At 42.6% G+C, this 26,600-nt stretch overlaps 1 protein-coding gene across 12 annotated transcripts in view; it reads left to right on the plus strand.

The window, feature by feature from the left end:
- The window catches only part of KIAA1217 (KIAA1217 ortholog), a 1,295,419-nt gene that overhangs the window by 641,779 nt on the left and 627,040 nt on the right, over nucleotides 1-26,600 (plus strand). The window contains exon 1 of one of the 12 annotated variants that reach the window (XM_033931367.1): nucleotides 10,549-10,747. The exons of 10 other annotated variants lie outside the window; for them this stretch is intronic. In XM_033931367.1, the coding sequence (XP_033787258.1) occupies nucleotides 10,678-10,747 (70 nt within the window). In that variant the 5' untranslated portion in view covers nucleotides 10,549-10,677. Of the gene's footprint in view, nucleotides 1-10,548; nucleotides 10,748-10,952; nucleotides 10,974-26,600 lie in introns of those variants that run through there. One more of the 12 variants, XM_033931369.1, reaches the window with a different exon arrangement.

Genomic DNA, 26,600 nt, shown 5'->3' on the forward strand with positions numbered 1-26,600 from the left:
CCTCAATTAATGTCCTCTAGTTTTACTGTTTTCCTTTCTTTGGTAAACATTTGTTTCTATATTAATACCTTTCAAGCATTTAAACATCTGTTTCATATCTTTCTCTTTTTTTTTCCAATTTTCTATACTGTTCTTCCAGGAGAGCTCAGAACGGTTTGCATGAGTTTATTCTGGTACTCTAGAATGTTTCCCTGTCTGGTCTAGTGGGCTCACATTTTTTTAATTAGCTGCAGATTGCTGCCATGCTTATAACATGACAGCAATTTTATTTAGTTACCGTAGTTGGTTAGTTATCATTTTAGATATATATTAAAGAATGACACGATGACTAAATTCATCACCGTTCCCATCCCCTCGGATAACCGTGGGAAATAATCCCATGTCATTTTCTAGTGTCTATTTCATCCTCAGTCCTTTTACACCAGCATTCTTCAAAGCAAAGCTTGTGGGTCAGTGGCTGTGCTTATGTGAACCAAGGATAATGAAGCCATTGTGACATCACTGATGTGATTGGCTCTTAGGCATTTGTGGAATGAGGCATTATGACATCACAATATCTGCTCTGGATACCAGAGACTGTCATTCTGTAGTGTCTATTTCATCCTCTGTCCTTCTACACCAGCATTCTTCAAAGCAAAGCTTGCGGGTCAGTGGTTGTGCCCAATTATACTCTGATTCTTCCCTCTCTACTTAAAGAATGACATGAAGATGGTTTCCCGCGGGACGGGAACAGTGATGAATTTTGTCACCGTGTCATTCTCTAATATATATACTATGTTTTCATGAAGAGATTCATCCATTTACAATTCATTGACTATTGATAAGGTACTCTTTAAGTATTTTCATTCTCATTGAATACTGCATAGTCACTGTATGTATTCTTGTTAATTATGCATGGCTTTCTCCATCAGCCTTTTAAACAGTGAGCCCTCCAGGAGCAGGGAAATACCTGCTGCACATGAATGTAACTCATCTTGAGCCACTACTGAAAAAAGATGTGAGCCAAATCCAAATGAACACTTCAAATCACCTCACCAAATGAGAGAGGGCTTTACATAAACATTTCCACATTGTATACTACCTTCAAGGATTGAAGCAGCCCTGATGCCGTGAATTAAGGAGAAGCTGATACAGCATCTACGATCTGTCTGTCTCCTAATTTTGTCAGTATGAGACAAGTAATTTCATGATCTTTTTTTTTAGGGGGGTCTGAGGCCTTGCTGTTACTTTTTTCTCTGTTTATATGATCATATTTGATCATTGAAACTGAGTTACATCTGTAGTTCTATTTAATTTGGTGGCTATGATAACATTACATTACATTAGTGATTTCTATTCCGCCATTACCTTGCAGTTCAAGGCGGATTTCAAAAGGAGTTATCTGGCCATTTCCAGAGGAATTGAAGAGTAAAGCAGGTTGCTTCAGAGAATTGGGACGAGTCTTGCAGTGTTAGTTTGTCTTCAAGGATTTCTTGAATAGCATGGTTTTTATTTCTTTTCTGAACGATTTGTAGTCTGGGGTCGTTATCGTTAATTGGAGAGTTGGTAGTCTAGTTTTGCTGCTTGTGTGGCTAGAAGACCATCATATAGTTTTTTTCATTTGACATCTCTATGGGATGCGTGAACGGTTTGTGGGTTCTCCTATGTCTGGTTGAGGTAGTTTGGATTAGGCGGTTGTTTAGGTAGGCTGGGCTGTCTCCGTTTATGGTTTTAAATAGTAAGCAGTAGAATTTGAATAGTACTCTTGCTTGTATTGGGAGCCAGTGTGAGTTGAGGTATGCCGCCGTGATATGGTCGTGTTTCCTCAGTGAATAGATAAGTCTTAGCGCTATGTTTTGAACTGTTTGTAGTTGTTTTATCATGGTTGCGGGGCAGGAGAGATAGACTATGTTGCAGTAGTCTAGAAGACCTAGGACTAGGGACTGGACCAAGAACTGGAATTGTGTTCTGTTGAAGAATTTTCGAACTTGCTTTAAGTTTCTCATGACCGCGAATGATTTTTGTATTGTTTTGTTGATTTGTGGTTGCATGGTACAGCATCTGTCTATCGTCATTTCTAGAAGTTTTAGAGTGAGTTGTATGGGGTATGTGATTGAGTTTATTACTAGATTTGTTATGGTTGGGGTTTTATTATTTTTGAGGAGAATGAATTTTTTTAGTATTAATTAAATATTCAGGGGGGGGGGTGTTTAAACATAACTGCATGCCTTAAGCAAATGAAAAGCTCTATAAGGCCTAATCCTGACTCAAATGTTTATGATACAGTGTCTGTGTCATTATAATGTGCATGCCCCCTTCTAATGTGGAATTGAGCAGAAGTCTCCTACGCATGCTGCTGCTGAGATACTACCTCAAAGTGAGGTTAAGAAAGCAAAGAATTTGTCTCATCTATCTCATAACCGTTCTCCTTAAGTACTAATGGGGTAATACGAGAAAACAAATGGAAAATCCTCATTACTAGTAGATAAAGTACTGGCATAGTTAGACGGAAGGAAAATAGAATGCTGTATAGGAGTTAGGAGAGCCTCACCTATCCATAAATCAGAGCCATTAACATATCTCATCCCTTTTAAATACTGGGTTGTACCCTTGTTGCTTTTTCTGCATCACTGCACATGACAATGAACATCCCCGTGCTACTGATGTGCTAGAGAGGGCTGATGAAAGCTCTAGAGAGGATGTGATCTAAGGGTTATACCATCGAACTGAGAATCAAGATAAGTCAGGGTCTGAATCCAACACCATCCCTGACACATGTGGGGACCTTGGTACATGACTTTATCTCCCATTGTCACAGGCATCTACTTAAACTGTAAGCTCTTTGGGGAAAAGAAGCATGGTACTTGAATGCATAGCACTGTATAACCCTTGATAGAGCTAAGCAAATGTGAAGAATTATTAGAGCTCTTTAGTAAATTATTTAATTCAAATAAAACATGTCTCACCGAGTAGAACAGAGATAGTAAGAGCCTTTTGATAAGAAACTGAACCCCAGAATAAGAAATTATGATGAGCAGGGGCTTACCTCCCAATGAGCTAGCCAGGCAAAAAGCCTAGGGACACCCAGTAGTAGGAGCCATCTACTGTGGAACCAAGATGCCCTTTTATCCAACATCTTTCTTTCTCCCTCTTTCCAGCCCTCTCCCAACCCTCTCTCCCCCCGAGTAGGTCAAACATCTCTTTCTGCCACACCTTCCCTGGTCCTCCAAACATGCAACAGGCAGCTGCAGAGGCAGCAATAAAAACTGTCTGCCTCAAGCCAGCCTCACCAGTGCTTTTCCTCTAAGTGTTCACTGCTTATTGTCCTTTAATAGAAGGGCCCCTAAGGCAGGAACTGAAACTCCCAGGTCACAATTCCCCTGGTATTTTAAGGAGTTTGAAGACATTCTTCACTTTCTGAGGGTTAATGAACGTGGACACGTATTTACGCACAACTAAGTTTGTCAAGGCAGTGTCTCTGATAGGCCCTGCTCCTGCACACACTAAATATTATTTTAGTCAGCCCATGACAAATATTTTATTTCACATTTCCTTATTGGGCGATTAATATACAGCAAAATCCAAATAGTTCTGATATCCAATTATGAAACAAGAGATTTGGTGAATGGAGTCCTTCTGTATACTATCTGATCAGAAGGAAATAGAAGAAACAGCCAGGAAATCTGCTCTTGTTACAGCAGAAATTGACTGAATAAAAACTGTATTGCAGCTAGTGTAAGATATTGCTGTGCTCCCACTCAGGGACATCTCGATAACTTAAATCGCTGTAGAATATTTTATGACTCTGTGTCCCTCTTTGAAGTTAAATATGCACTGCATATCTGTCAGGTCTCCATAGACTTTCTCAAAACAAACATTTTCAGAATGGGGATTTGAAATATTGTGCCTGGCTTGTCACAGATTATGCATTTTCTACTATGCATTAGTTTGAAAGGGGCCTCATTGAGCTAGAATTTTATGTTGGACATAAAGAGAAAAAAAATATATATATACTCGAATATAAACCTAGATTTTTGGACAAAACAATGGCCCCAAAATGGGGGGGTCTCAGTTTTATTTGAGTCTTCCCTCTCTTATACCCATCACATACCTCTCCCCGGGCCTACCTTAAGCCCTGCTGGCCTAATGGTGAGCAAGGGCAAGAGCAACCCTCCTGTGCTCCTGCTCTGTGTAGTCTCACTTCTCAAAATGGCTAACACGAGTTCCGACAGTGGTTGCTTTGTTTATATGCTACCTTTTTATGAAGAGATTCACCCAAAGCAGTTACAGTACATTGAATAGTAATCAGGCACTCAGGTATTTTTCCTATCTGACCCTGAAGGTTCACAGTCTAACTGTGGTTACCTGGGGCAATGAAGGGATTTTAAAAGTGACTTGCCCAAAGTCACAAGGAGCAGGCTGGGTTTGAACTCGCAACTGCAGGGTGCTGAGGCAGCAGCTCTAATGGACACTCACTCCCACAGTGACCTTGCAAGATTGACGTGCAGCAGCGAAAAGGGCAAACAGAATACAGGGAATGATTAAGAAGGGGATCACGAACAGATCAGAGAAGGTTATCATGCTGGTGTACCGGGCCATGGTACACCCCCCACCTGGAATACTGCATCCAGCACTGGTTGCTGTATATGAAGAAGGAAACGGTACTACTCGAAAGGGTCCAGAGAAGAGCAACTAAAATGGTTAAGGGGCTGGAGGAGTTGCCGTACAGTGAGGGATTAGAGAAACTGGGCCTCTTCTCCCTTGAAAAGAAGAGACTGAGAGGGGACATGATCGAAACATTCAAGATAATGAAGGGAATAGACTTAGTAGATAAAGACAGGTTGTTCACCTTCTCCAAGGTAGAGAGAACGAGAGGGCACTCTCTAAAGTTAAAAGGGGATAGATTCTATACAAACATAAGAATTTATTCACCCAGAGAGTGGTAGAAAACTGGAACGCTCTTCCGGAGGCTGTTATAGGGGAAAACACCCTCCAGGGATTTAAGACAAAGTTAGACAAGTTCCTGCTGAACCGAAACGTAAGCAGGTAAGGCTAGTCTCAGGGCACTTTGACCTAAGGGCCGCCGCGTGAGCAGACTGCTGGGCACGATGGACCACTAGTCTGACCCAGCAGTGGCAATTCTTATGTGAGTTCAGATTATATTGAAATCATCCTTTTTGGGGAGAAAAAAAGTTACCTTGGTTTATATTTGGATGAGTTTATATTTGAGTACATATGGTATAAAAGGTCTTCCAAAACTCTCATTAAAGCACTGCTTAGGATTCCTGGAAGCATTCCCTAAAATGTGGAAGCTATCTTTCTGACAATCTCCTAACCCCGGAATGCTAGTGGTAAGAGCTACATTAAAACCACTCTGTCATCAGCTCTGGCTTCGTAGGTAATAACTCACAGCCATGCCCTGCCTTTGATCATCTGAGCACATCCAGGAGCACCACTACAAATAACCCTTACAATAAACAAGCTGTAGGTAACAGGACTCAAAGTGGTCATTTCAGAATCCAAAACAGTGGTACTTTATCCATCAAACAAGAACATATTACTTCATTTAAACTACCAGGTGATTTTCAACAACACAAAGCTCTTAATCCTAGGGTTCTCCCGGACAAAGACACACCTTGCCAGAGAAAGAAATAGCAGTAAAGCTTAATAAAAGCTGAATGAAGACAGGTCAACTAGTGGTCTAGTAGTACAGCTTATTTCAGTAAGAGTTGTGAAAAAGCATGGAGCTCCTAGTACATATGCTTAACTGAAGCAGCTGTATGGTTTCCACCCCTGGTTCCCTTCTGACATCACTTCCTGGAGAAGCTGCTCGTGCTGATGAAGATTTAAAGCGGGGGAGCTGGGGTCTAGGAAAAAACCTTTCTCTTTGGCCTGAAAATCTCCAGCTCTGAGATGGTCCACCCTTGGCATTTCTGCAATGTAAAAATTAAACATAGTATCCCACTCCTGTTTAAATATATTTGTTTTAAATAAATTGGGACCAGTTTTTCTTATGAGTTTAATGCCTCTGCTTACCTTCGTATATTTGCCTCCTACTACTCCTATTGCCCTCCAAGGTGTAATTGTAACTTGCGTTATAACTAAGGTGACCATACGTCCTGTTTTGAATGGGACCGTCCCATTTTTGGATCGCCTGTCCCGGTATCCCCACACACAGCTTCTGGACGCCGAAATGTCCCGTTTTCAGGGACAGCGTCCCAAAGCTGTGCATGGGGACAACTGGACAGGCGATCGCTTCCTGTCCCTCCCTGCCATGCAGAAAAAGAATAGCCTCCCTCCAGCGCCTGATTTTACCCCTCCCCCCGGTCCACTGCTACTGCTGCTCTCCTTACCTCCCTGCTGCTAATCGCCACCCATAAGCCTTCTTCCCGACATCAATTCTGATGTCGGAGAGGACGTTCCGGGCCAGCCAATCGCTTCTGGGCGGCGATTAGCAGCAGGGAGGTAAGGAGAGCAGCAGCGGCGGACCGGGTGGGGGAGGGAAAGGAAGAAGGGAGGGAGGGTTTTTTTTTTGTTTTTTGCACAGCAGGGAAGGAAGGAGGTAGGCAGGCAAGCAGGCTTGCTTCAGGGGGGTGGGTGGGACAAAGTCTGGAAGGTAGTGAGGGGGACATTGGAAGGAGGCATTGGTGGCACTAAGAACATAGGATGGGACACTAAGAACAGAGGAAGGAGGCACTGGAGGCACTAAGGACATAGGATGGGACACTAAGGACATAGGAAGGAGGCACTAAGGACACAGGATGGAGGCACTGGGGCACTATGGACTTAGGAAGGAAGGAGGGAGGGAATAGAAAGGGACAATTATTGGGCCTGAGTGCAGAAAGAAAGAAATGAAAGAAAGGATACACAATCAGAAGGAAACGCAACCAGAGGCTCATGAAATCACCAGACAGCAAAGGTAGAAAAAATGATTTTATTTTTAACTAGTCTTATAGCCCGTTACATTAACGGGTGCTAGAATATATGTGTGTGTGTCTGTTTGTCTTTATTTCTTTCTCTCTCTCTCCTTAGCCGTTTTCTTTCTTTCTGTCTTTCTTTTTCCTTGGCTGTCCATCACTACCCCTTGCCTGCTCCCCCTGTCCATTCTCCCTTCCTTTTACCTCCCCTGTGTCCACCACCACCCCTTCACTGCTCTCCTTATGCAGCAGCAGCCCTTCTCCCTTTGTTTTACCTCCCCCCTGTCCAGCAGCACCTCTTTCCTTCTCCCCCTGTCCAACATTAGGCCTCCGTTCCTTTTTCTTCAGCCCCCTGTCCATCAGCACCTCTTTCCTTCTCCCCCTGTCCAGCAGTAGGCGACCCTTCCTTTTCCTCCCCCCCTCCTTCTTATCCCTATGATACACTTACCTTGCTCTGCCCCTGATCAGAGGTTCCCAACAGCTGCCCAGTTGCACCCATTGGAAAAGTTCCCTCTGCCGCATCCCGCACCCTTCCTGACGTGACTCCCACTGTCTTTCTTTCTGTCTGTCTCTGTCCCTGGTCCCCTTTGTCTTTCTGTGTATCTCCCTGCCCCTGTGTCTTTCTTCTTTTCTTTCTATCTCCCTTCCTCCCTCTGTCTGTCTGTCTGTCCGAAGCAGCATTCCCTCCCCCTCCATTTCCCTCACCCCACACCAGTTCCCTGTGCACCTGCCCCTGTGTCTTTCTTCTTTTCTTTCTGTCTCCCTTCCTCCCTCTGTCTGTCTGTCCAAAGCAGCATTCCCTCCCCCTCCATTTCCCACCCCCCACACCAGTTCCCTGTACAGCAGCATTAGCGTTTCCTCTAACCCCCTTTCCCTTCCCGCGGGCCCGACTACACATGGCGATTCAAGCAGCGTGTGCAGCAGTCTTCACACGCTGCTTCGGGTCCTTCTACTGCCCTGATTTACTCTGGCACGTCCCTGATGACATCATCAGAGACGCGGCAGAACAAATCAGGGCAGTAGAAGGCCCCAAAGCAGCGTGTGAAGACTGCTGCACACGCTGCTTGAATCGCCGGGTAGGTAGTCAGGCCCAAGGGAAGGGAAGGGGGGGGCGGCAAAGGACTCGGGTCAGTTTAAGAGCCGGGGCGGAAAGTTGCTGGGCTCCTTGGTGGGGGCGCTAAGCGGCGGCGATCCCTCTCCTCCGAGACACCCCGCCCGCCCGCTCGCTCGCTCGCTCGCCCGCCCGCTGGAGGAAAAGAGATCGGTGGCTGGCTGCGGACCCGGCTTGTGGAGGCATCGGCGGCTGGTGACATAAGCGCGCATGCGCACTCCTACCTGCGGGTCACTATATCTCACGGAAAATGGACGCATGCAGATGGTTGTGCGCATGCGCGGCCTAGCATTTTATTATATTAGATTTAGTGATCAAAATGTGTCAGTTTTGAGAATTTATATCTGCTGTCTATATTTTGCACTATATTTGTCTATTTTTCTATAGTTACTGAGGTGACATTGCATATTTTAAAGTAATCTGCCTTGACATCTTTGAAACCCCCAAATATAAATGATAATTAACATTTTCTCTGCGTATTGTGTGCTTTGTAATTTTTAAAATTTTATGGTTACCATTATGAATTAATAAGATTAGAAAATCATGTTGCCCTTTCATATGATACTATTTTATTTGGTACATCAATGAGATTCAAAAGCCCAATTTCTGCAGATAATAATAAACTTTTATTAATATTGACAGGGGTTGCCATTCAACAGATTACTGGAAATTGGAAGGACTATATGAAGCTTAATTATACCTTTTGGTGGAACTCAGTATGTCATATTTATAAAATGGAAAGGGTGTTTGCCATGCATCAGGGGAATTATAATAAGTTTAAAAAGATTTGGGGGCCATTGATTATTTATTCTAATGATCAGACATCTTAAACACCTAGATATTAGATAAGAAATAGGGGGTGGGTGGGAGTGGAAAGATAATAATTGACAAATATGTTATTATTAATAAATGGGGGGTGGGGGGTTTCTTTTATAGATATATATTTTAAAGAATATAAATAAGATTGTCAAGTGATTTGTTAAAATTTTCTGTTTGATTGATGGATTTGTTTGATTGATGCACTTGTTGATGGATTTGAAAATGAATAAAGAACTTAAAAAAAAAAAAAAAGATATTATGTGTAATGAATGGAAGAAATTGGGGGCGGGAATGGGGGTGGGTCTGACAATTAATAGATGTCCCCTTTTGATGAAAAAAATAAATGGTCAGGTTAGTTATAACAGCTAAATGAAGGCTCTACACTCCCTAAGACCATATTCCAAGAATCATTTTTGTTGCCTATATAGTGCCTCCATGTTGTTAAAGCAATTCAATGTTTTGTATACAGGTAGACATTCTAAATTACAAAATATATTTATAAATCAACTATAATAGCAACTTTTACCACGACGTTATAAACTCCCATAAGTATGCTCTCCTGATTTGGATTTTGGTTTTCCTCGTATAAATAGAATAAGGAAAAAGCCCTAGCTAGCCAGGCCTATTGTTTGCAGCTGGCCATTACACACCATTAAGCCCCCAAGTGAATGTAAATCTGACAGGGAGCTCTTGTCAGTGTTAAAATAGCCCAAAAATGGGCTGGCATCAGTCTCAGATCATCAAGTGACCTCAGTAATGGAATATGGAGCTTCCTACTCACAGCATCTTTTTCAATCACTTGTCCATGCTAAATTAAAACTGCAATTTCCCCCCACCCTGCAGTGCCAGTTTGAAGTGGCAGGGCTCATGGTGTCAGGTTGCCCTTCCCCTCCTTAGCCTGTAGGCACTGTTTACGCCTTCCAGTTTCTGGGCACTTTGCCAGTTTCCTGTGAGTACAAATCATGGGTAAGTAACAACATAAATATTTGCAGGTAGTTTGGGGCAGAGAATGGGATTGCTTGCTTTAAGGCGGAAAATGACCCTTGCAGATTTCAACGGTAATAAAACAGAAGGGAGATATAATCCTCTCGTCTTTTAACTAGATGTGGTAACTTGAGGCAAAATTAGCATTCTTACAAAGTCGCCATTTGCTAAATTTCCTAAACCCCACGAATAATTACAGCCAGCTGTTCTATTGAAGCAATGCTAAGCACTGTGTGCAAATGTAATAATCAATTCCGAACATTATAGGGACAATTCTATACATCTGTACAGCTGAACGTATTATCCAAGAAGGATTTCAGCAGCATCTTTTCATTTAAACTCCACTATTTTTTTTTCTTCAAATAGGCAATTATGCTGTTTTCCAAAAATCTCTGCGGGGACAGGGGGGCTCTATGTTTGCAATACTAAGCAAGACTACCTCAGTCCCATGATAGAGATTAAAAAAAAAAAAAAAAGCCTTGTGGATTCATATTCCAGCCGAGATCTGTGATCATGTGTGAAGTGTTTTCCAGAGCCACAGTGCCTGGGTATATTTGTAGCTGGGAGCAGTGGGAAGCATGCGGGGTAGGCTCTTGGCCACAGAACTGCTCATCACCTGTTGGGGCCCTGACTTTTTATTCCGGGAGTGCAGTCCTCCATTCCAGCCAGGATCAGGAGCTTTGCTCAGCAGGGGCTGGAATCACAACCAATGGAATGCTGCTTGCCTTTTCAGAGAGACTTTGCACCATAAAGCACCAGAGTACTGTTGTTTTTCTGTCGGCTCTTTCTTGTCCCATTCTTTTTTCATGAGTGCGTGAAACCACTGTTGAAACCGACTGAGCAAGACTTGGGCTGCATTCAGGGGCAATGGAAGAACAGGAAAGCCAGAAATCTGAGCTGGAATGCCTGGCTCATCCCTGGAGCAGTCAGATGAAAGGTAAGTAGCTGGAATCACCGATGGAATTGCAGTACATTTTAAAACAGTCAGTGACTCTTCTGAGAACTTTACAGCTTAGAAAAACGACTGTTTGCCAGTTAGTTAAACGGACTAAGTTTTCACGTTTGACTTCATTCTGGAAAGTTTTTTCTGGTGTCCAAATCATCGAAGCCAAAAAGGGAGTTGTTTACCTATGTCATATGATGCCTGGAGGTGCCAAGGAAGGGTGGGTATCCAGTGTCATCTGCAGTTCTTGTGTCTAATACTGTACTCTGTAGAAACTCCAGGAGCACACAAACTTTCTACAAAGCAAAACAGAGTACTGTAATGTTTAATGATCAACTGGAAGTTACAACAGAAGATTTTCTGCAGATCAGCTGTGGCATGATATCCAGAACTGTTTTAGCTTGTTTTGCATGTCTGGTCTGCAGAGAGATATTTCCAATCTTGAACTTTTGGTTTTGTGTAAACATAGTAGCAGCCCTGGCTCCTCCCTCCTGCCCCCTCCAGAAGAAAAATACAGGGCAGGTTGTGTAATATAACTGCAGGCATGAACACAGCACTCGTTAAAAATCCAGATCTTACCAAAACCTGTATGCTCCTGCCTGTTGCTGTTTGAAATGTCTTAAAATACATTCTGGTAATTTGATTACAAAATGCCTTGCTGGATGGCGGTGGTAACTTTCCTGTAATAAAGGGTGGGGAAGGAGACTGTTGAACAAAGTACAGTTACGCTTTAGGTGTAATAGAGTTTGTTTGTATGTCACAGCAGACCTGCATGTCTAATGTACCTTGCGATTTAGGCTTGAGGTAGATAGGACAGTATAACTTCCTTTCTGTAATTGTACCACTTCCCTGGGGTAACAAAATCACTGCTGAAAAATAGGGATGTGCCCACATCAAATATTTTCAGTTTGTGTTCAGTTCTTTTTTTTTTCAGTCAGGCATTCGTTTTAATAACTGTGGTGCCGATGTAGACCAGAAGCTACAGCTCACCCTTAATGAGCAGTTCACCTCCTTCTTAATGGTTGCCACATGCTTAAAGGGTTTCTGCGCTGAGATTTATTCTGGCACTGCATAGTAAATTAAAATGCATGCGAAAGAGCCTATCATCTACCCTGCAGAATCCAGGGCTGTGCACTGATGTCTACTGTGGGGAATCTATGCCAGAAACCCACTGCCAAGTCTGAGACTGGCATGGATCCCCTGCAATCAGCATAGGTCCCATCTCTCTTCTCTGCCCCACCAAAATTTAAAATAAAGGTCCCTCCTTTACCCTTCCCTCCTCTGAAATGACCTGATCTGGTTCTTTCCTACCTCACCCCCAATCTCCGTGATAACAACGAAAACAAAAAAGAATTTCTCCAATGGCCTCTCCCCTGGCATGACTGACCCTCTTTCTTCCTCTCAATTTAAAAATATTTCCCTGGTGTCTAGTAACACTCCTCCCAGAATTTAAAAATAAAAAAGTCCCTGCTGGTGTATTGTGCCCCCTTCCCCACTCACCTCCCACGACTATTAAAAAAAATCGCTCCCTGGTGTCTAGTGACACCCACCCACACCTGATCCCATATGTGGTAGACTGACCCCACCATGGTCCATCCTAGGATGCAATGCACAGTTCATGGTGCTGACATTTTTCAAGATGGCTGTGCCAGAGGTAGGTGCGAATGGGCATCACTCAGCCTCTCGTGAGCAGGTATGGCATGTGGGCTTGGGAAGTTTTGAGGAAGAGGTCAGGATGGGAGGGTGCCAATAGACACTAGAGAATTAATTGTTTTTATATGGAATAAAGAGGGAGAAGAGGGCCATTACCACTGGAAAATTTTTTGAGAGAGGAGGGAGGGCTGGATAGCTGGCCATTAGACCATCAGGCAAGTTTTTTTTTAAATATCAGGGAAAGGGGGGGCACTAGGAAGTGAGGGGCTGCTAAACTACAGGTAGGGAGTAAGTTGGGTTTTTTATTTTTAATATCGCAGGAAAGGGGTTGCATCATGCAGGAGAGGAGGGAGATCAGGACCATTGACCACTGGCAATTTTTTTAAAATATCACCCTTCCTATCGGTGTCTGAGCCAGTCACCGCTCAGGCATTAACTAGAAGGGTGACATTTCACAACGAGTTGCCCCAGTTATAACATGCTTATTGATTATAGCATGCTGCAGTTATTTTCCATAAAATGTAGACTCTGGCACTCGATTAATCCACTAGGAAATGAAGATGTAAACTAATATCTAAATTCAGCTGGAAGAAGTTATCTAGCAGCCTTAATTAACTTCATTTGGTAAACTTTTCTGTATACTTTTCTGGTCCTCAGCGGGCCACCATACACTCAAATACATTCATAGTGAATGGCTTTACGCTCCCACTCCTCATTGGAACCAGCCCAACCTTATATTAAATTTTAAGTTTTAACTTGCATTAATGATGGTAATATATAAATACTAAAAGTACTTAGCTTCTAGTAGAATGCTGTGCAGGGAGAATGTGTCTAAATATCAACATGTTTCGCCCGTTAAACTCATTGGGCTTCATCAAGATGTATACTCCCTTTGGATAAACCTGCAGCCACCATAGCACATTTGTGCTATGGTGGCTGCAGGTTTATCCAAAGGGAGCATACATCTTGATGAAGCCCAATGAGTTTAACGGGCGAAACATGTTGATATTTAGACACATTCTCCCTGCACAGCATTCTACTAGAAGCTAAGTACTTTTAGTATTTATATATTACCATCATTAATGCAAGTTAAAACTTAAAATTTAATATAAGGTTGGGCTGGTTCCAATGAGGAGTGGGAGCGTAAAGCCATTCACTATGAATGTATTTGAGTGTATGGTGGCCCGCTGAGGACCAGAAAAGTATACAGAAAAGTTTACCAAATGAAGTTAATTAAGGCTGCAGTTATTTTCCAGCCATAGTTCCAAGGTAGAGCCACTGCAAGGCTTTCTGTATTGACTGCTGTTTTAACACATATTAGATACTGTGGCCCTGATTCTATAAATGATGCCTAAAGTTTGGTGCTTAGATTGCATGCCTAGCCGATCTAGGCGTCTAACTTAATTTTCTTAATGATGTTGATAATTGAAAGTGTGCTTACCACTTCAAAATAGATGTCTATACTGAGATGCCTTCCAGCAATTAGGCATGGTTTGAGGTGGATTCAGGGCGGATTTTGGGCTTGGATTGACTTTCTAATTTAGACCAAGAAAAACCTGGTCTAAATGGCAGTGCATCTAAAGATTCAGTGCCTACTGGCACCTAAAACCACCTAGGCACTGCTATGCATGATTCTATAAATGGCACCTAGCGGATGATTGACAATCACGCTCAACAGTGCCTAGGAGTTAGGCGCCATTTATAGAATCAGGCTCTGTGTGTCTGTCTAATGTATGCAAGTAATTTGTAGGTTAACACATGTTAAATTGATATTAAACACATTAAATGATCTTCCCAGAAACCAGGGTGGATTTCAATTAAATCAATTTAAATCACAATTTAAATTACTAATCAGGCTTGATATAAACCATGGTTTTCTACAAACTCATTCTTGCTGGTATAATACTAATATTTACAACCAGATGTTATCAGAATAGGTCAATTCTTGATATACTGCTCAAAACAATCCACTACAGAGTTCCATCTAATATAATGTGGGAGCATTAGCCTGGTTCCACCCATTCTTTTTAGTTGCTGCAGCAAAATGATTTACAGAAGTATTTAGCAATTTTAACGACATTAGTCTTTATTTCTGGGATACTGAAGTATTTGGCTAGGAGGTGCAGCAAATGAGCACAGCAATCATATGTTATGGTATTCTCTTCATGCTCTTATAAATTTCTCATTTTAGACACATTTACAGCATTGTTTATGACTAAAGTGTGTACTAGACATTTGAATTTTGGTTTTATATTTTTTATATCTTTTGCTACTATTTCCTGTAAACATTCTGCTATATGTGCATTTCCTGAGGTATCAATTGTTTCTGCAAGAAAGACATCCCCTTCTGTTGTTATACAAGCACATACAATTGAATCATTGTGGACATTACTTCACTGACCAAAAAATGTAAACATTGCATGAATATACAGCCCCATGCTACATAATTTAAAAAAAACAAATTCTTATTTAATAATGAATACATTTTGGACTATAATATATATTAAATACAAAATTATCTTTAGATAGATTTTTCCTCAAAAAAGCATTTTATTTTTTTTAATCCATTTTTTAAAAAAAAATCATTATTTTTTTAATCAACCCTAACAGAAACTCAGGATATGGTTCAATATTAGTAATGCTGAATTTCTCAGTAGATTTTGACACTGTAGGGCACAATATCATTCTATAACTGACAGAAACAAGTGTCAGTGGCACAGTACTTGCTTGATTTAGATTCTATCAGATAAGCAATAGTCTAAACTGTTCGACAGCACCTCATCATCACTATTGGCACTGACCAGTGGAATACAAGTAACTATAGTATATTGTTGTCTATTCTATTCAATATCTACCTTAAGCCATTAGCCAAACAGACATGCAGCTATTCATACCATTGAGCCAGGCTTAACTATAGCCCTGAATAAACTGTGTGTTTAATAGCAAATCAAGAATAGGCTGAAAGCAACAACCTTTACCTTTATCAGTTAAACTCGATTCCTATGGGTCCCTAACAAATGTGATCTGTGCAGACCTGTTTTGGAGACAGTCTGAGGCAGAATTGGCAATATATGACATACTCTTAAAAATTAAAAAAAAAAGGAAGCAAAGCCCCACGAGAAGAAAACAAAATAAAGAAGTGGGGATGGAACTGTACACATCAACCAGGACCCAACACAGAAGATTGGAATAAAATAATTTATTGATAAAATTAGACCCATTTTATTCCAATCGTGGGTTGGGTTCCTGGTTAATATGTACATTTCCATCTCCACTTCTTTATCTTATACTCTTAAACATTGGCATGTAGCTGTGTAGAGAGAATGCACATACTGACACCTTCAGAGCTAGTGTAAATTGTTGCATTGCCATTTGCAGGCTGTAGGGGCTGGATCTGAGGGCCTGTTTTATAAAGGTACATGTTAAAAAGTTGCATTAATTATTTATAATGCAAATACAGTATTAACATTATAGCCTTAAGTGAGAGGGTTATTAACCAGTAATGATGCAGGAGCAGATTGCTTAATATATTTTTCTAGAAATGTTATGAAATTGTATAAAACTAATAGTTTTAAAATACACATTTTTTAGTTGACTACAAATTGTTATGCATATTCACTCTGATGCACACAGTGATTTCAGTCATCCTCTATAATTAAACAAATGGAAATGTTGTAGCATTAGGAAGATACCATCTGGAACAAAAATAAAAACCTGGGGAGATCCATAAAATGTAGAACTCAATTACAGTCTGCACGCGGCAGAAGGAAAAACAATTTTTCCTATTGATTTTCTATAAAACCTCTCAAGCAAATTAAAAAGTTATGATTGATCAAAACATTGTAAAACACATTGAAGACAATTTTCAGAGAGATTTAGTGAGTAAATTCAGTGTTATGCAAAAGACTGGAATAGGTTGTTAGAAATGTGGAATTTCAGTATTGTTGCCACTCATTTAATTTCTGTTTGAAAAAAAATTGTGCCTATTTTATTTGTGGATTCACATACTGTAATGCTATTTTAGTAATGCATGCTATATCTGTGAAACAGTGCAAAACAAGACACTTTGCAGCGCAGTTTCACTGTGGCTCAATTGCTGTTTGGAAACTGGGCCTGTACTGTTTTAAAATGGCCATGAAAGTGGTTAGTGATGATTGTTATTTAGTAAGCCAAAATTTACTCCTGCAAACAGCATTACATCATCTTGGCATTGAATGGCAGGTCTATCTGACCAATAAACTTAGCCAGTCAGCCAATGAATACTGGTACTGATTGGCTATGTTACACGACATAGTCAGTGACCGGGCTAGCTGCTACAAGGGGGTGCTGAAAAGTTCTCAGCCCAACCAAGAAGGGAATGATGTGGAGCCATGAAACTTACAACTTCTACCACATATTTACCCCTAAGTTCAACACACTTGGCGCATCATGTATAAAAGTTTATGTAACTCTTCCAAAAAATACTCTGGTTACTGAAATACTGCTCCACTGCTGCAATCACCTTCAAATCACTCAAATATTGTTGCCCTTTTAAACTCTTTTTAAGGTTTGGAAACTGAAAATAGTCAGATGGAGCAAGATCTGGTGAGTAGGGTGGATGGTCTATGCACTGAAACCCCAGCTGCGTCAAAACATCCATTGTTTGCCAGCTTTATGAGCAGGTGCATTGTCTTGCAAAAAGAGAGCTCCATTCCGCAGCTTCCTTCTCCTTTTTTCTCTCAATGCCTCCTTTAATCAGTACAGAAAGTTACAGTAGTATTCTGCATTAACTGGGCCCTTGGAAGATAGTCAGTCATTACAAGACCTTCCTGATCCCAAAACACCATGGCTATGATCTTTCCTAGTGACTTTTGGGTCTTGAATTTCCTTGGACTTGGAGAACTTGAGTGCTGCCATTGCACAGACTGTTGTTTTGTCTCAGGATCATAGTGGTGTAACCATGTTTCATCAACAGTAAGTAGTCATTCCTAAAAATTGGCATCGGCTTGTTGAAAATGCTGCAAAATCGACTTGGAATTGTCCACTCGACGTTGTTTCTCATCAGCAATCAAACATTTGGACACCCACTTGGCTGACAGCGTCTGCATATCCAGTTGCTCATCTATATATATAAAATCGGAGGTATGTATGTGTGTATGTATGTGTGTGTGTATGTGCCGCGATCACGCAAAAACGGCTTGACCGATTTGAACGAAACTTGGTATGCAGATCCCTCACTACCTGGGGTGATATGTTCTGGGGGTCTCGCGGCCCTCCTGCACATGTGGGCGGAGCTACAACCTGAAAATCAGATTTCACCCATTCATGTCAATGGCAAAAATGTAAAAAGCTGCCAACGAAAAAACGGCTTGCCCGATTTGAACGAAACTTGTTATGCAGATCCCTCACTACCTGGGGTGATATGTTCTGGGGGTCTCGCGGCCCTCCTGCACACGTGGGCGGAGCTACAAACAGAAAATCAGATTTCAACCATTTATGTCAATGGAAAAATTGTAAAAAGCTGCCAATGCAAAAACGGCTTGCCCGATTTGAACGAAACTTGCAACACATCTTCCTTTTCAGTTTAAGAGCTTGAAAATTCCAGTGAGACTTGCATTCTCTATCACAATCAACAAATCACAGGGACAGACTATTACATACTGTGGAGTGGATTTAAGATCCCCCTGTTTTTCCCATGGTCAACTCTATGTTGCTTGCTTAAGGGTGGGTTCACCCAAGAATTTATATGTTCTTGCTCCTGGAGTTGAAACTAAAAATGTTGTTTATAATCAAGTTTTGTGTTAGTTGTATTGTATTCATTTTGTCAAATATTTCACATTATAATTTGAATATTGTACTTTTTATAAAGCTGTAAAAAAATAATTTCATTCACCATTATAAAGTATCTTTATTTGAATCCATTTACAGTGTTATTGCTATAATTAAATACCCGTGCAACGCCGGGGCATCAGCTAGTGGATTATACACCCAACACACTGCTATCTGTAGTGTCTCAGCAATTGTTTTAGCCAATATTCGCCAATCTGCCAAAATCAGGAATTGACATCGTTTGAGGCCTTCCAGACCTTGCTGTATCTTCAGTCTCAAAATCTCCACACTGAAAGTTTGCCAACTACTTCTTCACTGTGGAGTGTGATGGGCATGTTGGAGTTTTTGTCTACAGGAATAGGAACTAGAGAATGATAAGGGGACAAATTTTTCCCCATCCCTGCAGGAACTTAATTTCCCTTTCATGTCCCCGAGAGTTTTGTCCCTGCCCCATTTCTGTAAGCTCAGCCTTAACTGTAAAAGCCTCAGACACTTATGATTTTAAAGTGTTTGAAGCTTGTTCAGATGAGGACAGAGCATACAGGAACTGGGCAGAGACAGGAAAAGAACTTGCCGAGACGGGATGGGAAAATGAGTTCCCGCGGGGACAGGGAAAAATTTGTCCCCGTGTCATCCTCTAATAGGAACTTCATGATGGCTCGGAGTTCCACACTTGAAAATGCCACACTTTTCGTTGACATGGTTCAATCAATGATTTGAAACAATTCAAAACACAGCATTACGATTCTGCAGATTAGAACTTTGCAAAATAAAATAACACTCTTTTCAGCAACAGAAGCAAAATAACGCTCAGAATTTATGAAGTTGGTTGGGCTGAGAATTTTTCAGCATCCCTCATAACTGTGAATATTCATCAGAGAAAGCTAGCTATCTCCTGCTGAATATTCACAGCTAGTTTAGCGCTATTTAATCAGCCAGGAAGTGTTCCTGGCTGGTTAAAGTGCCCTGAATATCGGGCGGATTGTCTATAATGACACCAGGGCTTTAGCGAGCTATGTGCAGGCAGTGCGGCTGTACAGGGTGCAAGGGAGGTGGGAGCTTCAAAATTGTGTCCTATCCATGGTCTTCTCTGCTTGGCTTAGACACTGGATGGAATAGGAGCTGTAGGGGGCATGTTGTATGGAGTGCGTTTCTGACTCAAGACAGTCCTGAATGGCAAGCAAATTTTTTGTGCACCATAGACAGTGCTGGTATTCATTGGCTGTCCAGCTAAGTTTAGTAATCAGACCGCCATAAATAGCAGGTCTATCTTTGGGTGCTATAAGTTAACTGGTCAGACTGGACTGGAGGAGTTGCCGTACAATGAGAGGCTAGAGAAACTGGGCCTCTTCTCCCTTGAAAAGAGGGAGACTGAGTAGGGACATGATCGAAACATTCAAGATATTGAAGAACATAAGAAATGCCTTCACCGGATCAGACCTTGGGTCCATCTAGTCCGGTGACCCGCACACGCGGCGGCCAAGCTAGGTGTGGCCTGTTGAAGACCCGTATCTTGCAATTTGATTTGCAAGAAGGTGTGCATCCAACTTGCCCTTGAATCCCAGAATGGTGGTTTCTGTCACAACCTCCTCCGGGAGAGCATTCCAAGTGTTCACCACTCGCTGTGTGAAAAAGAACTTCCTGACATTTGTCCTGGACCTGAAGGGAATTGACTTAGTAGAGAAAGAGAGAGACCGAGAGGGAATAGATTCCGTACAAACGTAAGGAAGTTCTTCTTCACCCAGAGAGTGGTAGAAATCTGGAACACTGTTCCAGAGGCTGTTATAGGGGAAAGCACTCTTCAGGGATTCAAGAAAAGGTTGGATAAGTTCTTGCTGGAACAGAACATATGCAGGTAAGGCTAGACTCAAATAGGGCACTGGTCTTTGACCTAAGGGCCACCGCCTGAGCGGACTGCTGGGCACGATGGGCCACTGGTCTGACCCAGCAGCAGCAAATCTTATGTTCTTATGACTGTGCTTCTAGCAGCCAAAAAATCCCTGTAAATTCAAAGCCAGTCACCAGATACATCACAGCATTTATTTTCCGTGTTCACCAGCAACTGTGAGAGACAGCTAAGCTGCTTCCCATGGTTTGAATATTGGGCCAGATATACTGAAATACTTTTTAAAACAAATTGGAGGAAATACTTTTTTCATTCAACAAACAGTTAAGCTCTGGAACTCGCCAGCAAATATGGTAACAATGGTTAGCTTAGTTGGGTTTAAAAAAAGTTTGGACAAGTTTCTGGAGAAAAAGTTCATAGGCTGCTATTGAAATAGACATGCGGGAAGCCACTGATTGCTCTTGGATCGCTAGTATGGAATGTTGCTAGTGTTTGGGTGTCTGCCAGGCACTTATGCCCTGGATTGGCCGCTGTTGGAAAGAGGGACTAGGCTAAATGGACCATTGGTCTGACCGAGTATGGCTATTCTTATGTCTTATTTTTGTAGAGGGACAGTGTTATGGGTGGAGAATGGGCATCCCTGTGCTATCCAGCTAATGCATTATAATTAGTCTGTACTAATTACACAGACTTATTGTGGGAGCGTTTAGCGCCTCCAAAATAAAAGCTGGTAAGTGTTCCTGTGTTAATTTTTTGCAGGTACCACATATTAATGGCAACATTAGCTCTGTAACTTGGGTGCCATTTTATAGAATTATCCAAGTAAGTTGTCCTGTTTGCACGTTGAGCACAGTTTGCAGTTCTTCAGTCTTCTGTATGTCAACCTGTATTATACATGAGCACATTCCTAATCATCTTGCAGTATGAAGATGACTAAGCAGAAAGGGCCTGATTCTGTAAATGGTGCCTATCTCCTAATCACCACTCAGTGCAGTTGTCAATCAGCTGCTAGGCATCGGCCTAATATACCGGTGCCTAATTCGACTTAGGTGTTGCTACCTGTCCTAATGTTAGGTGCCGGTATATTAGGTCAGAGTTCTTTTGGCCTAATTTACCAGGGCCTAACACAGATGCATAGCAATGTCCACGTCATATGACACCCGTTCTCTGCCCCTAACCATGCCCATCCCCACTTAATCTAAGGCCTGATTGGCCAAACAGACCTTAGACTTAGTGGGGATGGGCGGACCCGCTATGCCTAAGGCCTGATTGATCCAGGCTTCTAGAGCCTGGGCCAATCAGGCCTTAGGCTTCGGCAGGATGGGCCGGGAAGGGGCGGGCCCGCTTCATTTCGACGAGGCGTGCCTGCCGGCTCAAGACGTGCAAGACCCATCTAAGAACAGGTTTGGTGGAGTGGAGGTTTGGGGGTTGTTAGCGCTGGGGAGGGGGGTACGTCTTCGGGCAGGAGGGATTGGGCACCCTCCTGCCAGCTATCGATATTGTCGGGGGGAGGGGGGGAGATCGGTAATGTCGGGGGCGGTCAGTAGTGGGGGGGATGCATCTTCGGGCAGAGGGTTTGGGCACCCTCCTGGTCAGGGGGCCGCGGCCTGCTATACTTATAGCGGCAGAGAGATCCCTTGCCGCGATAAGTGTAGCGGGCCGTGTCTAATCTAACCCGTTTCTCTAACCTGCGTCTGTAACATGGACGCCGGTTACAGAATCGGGGTTTAGTTTAGGCCGATTCTGAATAGGACGCCTCTCCCGGGCGTCCTATTCAGAATCAGGGCCTAGGTGTCTTGCGGGCCTCGCCTTCAATATAGGCGGCCTGCCTGGAGAGCATTTTTTTAAAAAAACGTGCATCCCGATTGGCTGATTAGACAGCTGTAGGACGCCTACAGCTGCCTAAAATCGGGACGCACTTTTAGAGAATTAGGCCCTCAATGTAGGCGTGCATGGATGCCGCTCTAAGTTCCATATGGAACTCATAATCTAATTCAATCTGGTATTTCTGAGTCTCGCTATGCCTAAAGAATGCACTATAAAATTCTGTCGATACTATATTCTGTCGATACTGTCGATACATCAGATTCTGTCGATACTGTATTCTGTCGATACATCAGATACTGTATCATGCATCTCCTAATGTTTTGCAAGGATTTTTTTGAAATTTATCATCCTAGAAAGTGTTTGAGGTCAGAACATAGTATGAAATTAAATTTGGGTAGTAGGATGATAATCTCTCATTCCCAAATTTGTGACACTATGTTGCCAGTAGGGGGTGCAAAGCTTTGTCGGGAGCTCTGCGCTTATGTGCAGTTAGGTTAGGTTTCAGGAAACTGTTGAAAACACTACTATTTGTAAATGCTTTCTTATGATGAGATAATGTGTAAACGTTACTACCTGCTTATGCTTTGATGCAATAGATTTTTTGTATGAGATGGTTTTTGAAGAGCAAAGTGTTCTTCCCTTTATTGAATATGTATGTAATGTCCAATCTTATGCATGTTTTTATGTAAATCGTATAGGCCTTATACGGTATATAAATTTAAAAAATAAATAAATAAAATAAACAAGTTCAAGGCGACTTACAATATTTTGAATTACAGAATGAATATACTACATTTTATAGTAATTTGAAGAAGGCAGAATTATGAATAGAGTAATAGAGATGAGAGAATGGAGGTTCTTTGATTGTATTGAGTAGAGAGTGGGATTTAGTGATATTAGATATTTTGTATGCTTTAATAGATGTATGCTTTAAAGCAGTGGTTCCTAACCCTGTCCTGGAGGACCACCAGGCCAATCAGGTTTTCAGGATAGCCCTAATGAATATGCATGGAGCAGATTTGCATGCCTCTCACTTCCATTATATGCAAATCTCTCTCATGCATATTTATTAGGGCTAGCCTGAAAACCCGATTGGCCTGGTGGTCCTCCAGGACAGGGTTGGAAACCACTGCTTTAAAAGATGAGTGTTTAATTTTTTTTCGAAATCTAGAATGTTTCCATTCCGACGTCAATTGGGAGGTTGTTCCAGGTCTTGGTGCCAAGATAATTAATTAATCGGCTTTTAATTTTTTTATTGAGCTTTTAATGGTGTTTTCAATTACCATGCCAATTAAGCTCATTAATCAATTTTGAGAACCGTGTGGAACTTAGCTAGGTGTCTCCAATTGGGGCACCTAGGGGCACCTAACTTCGGCACCATTTATACCATCAGGAGCCAAAGAGTTTATGCTCCTATTTTATCACATTGTAATTACAAAAATCAGATATCCCATTCTTCTCTTAAATAGATTTTGAACTTCAAAAGAGCTCTAATGCTCTTCTAATACAGGGCAATTGTTCTGTTCAACAGCAGGCTATGTTACCTTTCTCAAGTCTTCAGTGAATGAATCCAACTGAACATTGCGATAAACTGGTCCAAACCCTAATTACCGTATAACTCCTGCTTGCAATCTTACCTTTTCCCACTGACTTATGTAGGGGACTGTTTAGTAAAGTGCAGTCATTTGAGGCCCTACTGCAGGGGTGTCAAAGTTCCTCCTTGAGGGCCGCAATCCAGTCAGGTTTTCAGGATTTCCTCAATGAATATGCATGAGATCTATTTGCATGCACTGCTTTCATTGTATGCTAATAGAACTCATGCATATTCATTGGGGAAATCCTGAAAACCCAACTGGATTGCGGCCCTCGAGGAGGGACTTTGACACCCCTGCACTACTGCAACCTAACTTAATTGGTTTAATTGACACTAATTGGCTGTGCCAAATTAAAAACCAATTAAAATGCAATTTTAAAAAAAATGGAGGAAATTTCCTAAGGTCGCCTCTAAAAAGGCTGTCATTATCCCACCTATGGAGGTGCCTTATGACATCTAATGCTGCCATAGGTGTGGTTAATGCTAGAAGTGGCGTTAGGCATAAAGCACTTCTGTAGGCGTGATTCTCCTGAAAGGTAGATGCTAGAAATATAGGCCTTTAAAACCCTGGCCTATATTTCTGGCACCTACCTTTTACAAAGCTATGATTCTGCTAATGGCACTGTTGCATGATCGACACACGATCGGTGGCTAGTTTTTATGCAGCCGCTGATCATGGTTCCGTTTACAGAATCCAGGCCTTTGTGCGCTTATATTTTGTTAAATGCATAATTTAATGCACAGTGAGTACAAAGGCTGTGCACTGTTGGGTATAGAAAAGTTCGTTACCACACGTTAACTATATACACAGTTCGCACAGATATATTTATCCCTGAATAACTTATAAACTTGCATGTTCACATTTCCATTCAAGACAAAGTTGGACAGTTCCTGCTAAACTGGAACGTACGCAGATGAGGTTGGACTCATTTAGAGCACTGGTCTTTGACCTGGGGGCCGCCACGTGAGCGGTCTGCAGGACACGATGGACCACTGGTCTGACCCAGCAGTGGCAATTCTTATGGTCTTATCTTCTAACTCCAATTAACAGCCAGTTATTTTTTATAATTGAGTTTAATTGGTGCAAATTAGCGTCAGTTAGCCATTACACATGTAACTTCCACTAGTCACTATTCTAGAAATTGCATGTTCAAATTTCCGAGTGTGCAATTTTAAGGGGGACATAGAAATGGGAGGAGCACAGGTGATTCAGGGCATATCAGGCAGTTATAAACACGGGTTATAGATTACTCTCATTTATGTACCCAACTGCTTACAGTGAGGCACTGAGCTTATCCCAGGACAAGCAGGCAGCATATTCTTGACTGATGGGTGACGGCACCGACGGAGCCCCGGTACGGACAATTTTAGAGTGATTGCACTCTAAGAACTTTTAGAAAGTTCTAGCTCGGCCGCACCGCGCACGCGCGAGTGCCTTCCCGCCCGACAGAGGCGCGCGGTCCCTCAGTTTCTTAGTTTCCGCGGAGCTAAGAAGACGCGTTTTCAACGGCTGTTGAAATTTTCTCCTAACTTGCCTTCCCGCTCGCGTAAACGTTTTGGCTTAAATTGCCTTTTTTCTTTCCATTTTGTTTAAAAAAAAAAAAAAAAAACTTTTACTTTTTTTCTTCAGTTTTCGGTTTTCCCCGGCGGGGCCTTCTGCCACCATCGAAGCCTCGGCCTTCGATTTGGCGGAAGCCGTTTTTACTTTCATGCCCCCTCAACCGGGTTTTAAAAAGTGCCAGCGGTGTGCTAGGCCTATATCTCTCACGGACCCACACAACTGGTGTTTACAGTGTTTGGGTCCTGAGCATCAGGCCTCTTCTTGCACCCGCTGTGCTACTTTAAAAAAACGGACATTAAAAAATCGCCAAATTCAACAGCGATTGTTGTTCGGTGCCGACATGTCCGACCCCGTTCCTTCGACTCCGGCTTCGGCACCGATTCAGTCGGCACCCTCGTCTTCGACGCCGCGTGATTCCACACCGGCATCTCAACAGTCAGGCAAGCCGGCTAAGAAGCCTTCCCCGCTGGAACGTCTTCCGGCCTCGAGTGCAGTGAGTCCAATCCTGCCGCCTGTAAGACGCCAGCGGAAGCGCTCCGCCCCTATAGAGGTGAGTCCCTCGACATCGGGCTCCTCATCTCCGGGGCGTCGAGCGGCACCGCAGGTACCGCAGAAGAAAAAAGCGGTACCGGTGCCATCCCTCGATGACCGCATTACGGCCATCCTTCAGGTGCAGCTTAAGGAGCAATTAGAACGTCTCCTTCCTGCTATCATGACACCGAACCTTCCAGTGCCAGTCCGCACCGAGCCACCGGTACTGGTTGTGGATCAACCCGTATCGATACCGATTGTGGAACCCGTGTTACCTGCTTCCACTGTCTCGGTACCGCTTCACCTAACCTCATCGGTATCGATGCCAGTCCTTGCACCGGAGCCGAGAGCTCACCATCAATCGGTGCAGACTTCGGCACCGGTGCGACCGATAACTTCTCCTGACTCGGTATCGATGAGGTCGGGTAAGTCGGTGCGCAAAACCTGACACATGCAAACGTCGACACCTGAGTCTCGGGACCATTCTTCCCATGTCAGAGACCCTGATCTGTGGGGAGATTCAGAGGAACCCTTTCTTTCTGAAGGCGAATGTTCCTCAGAGGAGGAGGATTCGGCTGTCCCTGACCTATCCTCCAAACAGGCCACTTCCTCTTTCTCTAGTTTTTTGAAAGAGATGTGTGAGTCCTTGTCCATTCCTTTGGAGGCTGAATCCAAAAAGTCTAAAGCTTTTTTGGATGCCCTTGATTTTGATCAGCCTCCAAAGGAATTTTTGAAACTTCCCCTTCATGACATCTTGAGGGAAACTTTCTATAAGAATTTAGAGACTCCTTTAACTGTCCCAGGGGCCCCACGTAAACTGGATTCTCTATATAAGGTAATTCCCATTCCTGGGTTCGACAAACCTCAACTTCCTCATGAATCCTTATTTGTCGAATCCACCCTTAAAAAGACTTCAGGAGCCAGTGTATATGCATCTGTCCCTCCTGGCAGAGAAGGAAGGGCCATGGATAAATTTGGTAAGAGGCTCTACCAAAATGCTATGTTGGCAAATAGGGCTGGTAATTAT

The sequence above is a fragment of the Geotrypetes seraphini genome, chromosome 2 (genome assembly GCF_902459505.1).
Source record: "Geotrypetes seraphini chromosome 2, aGeoSer1.1, whole genome shotgun sequence".
Lineage (NCBI taxonomy): Eukaryota > Metazoa > Chordata > Amphibia > Gymnophiona > Dermophiidae > Geotrypetes > Geotrypetes seraphini.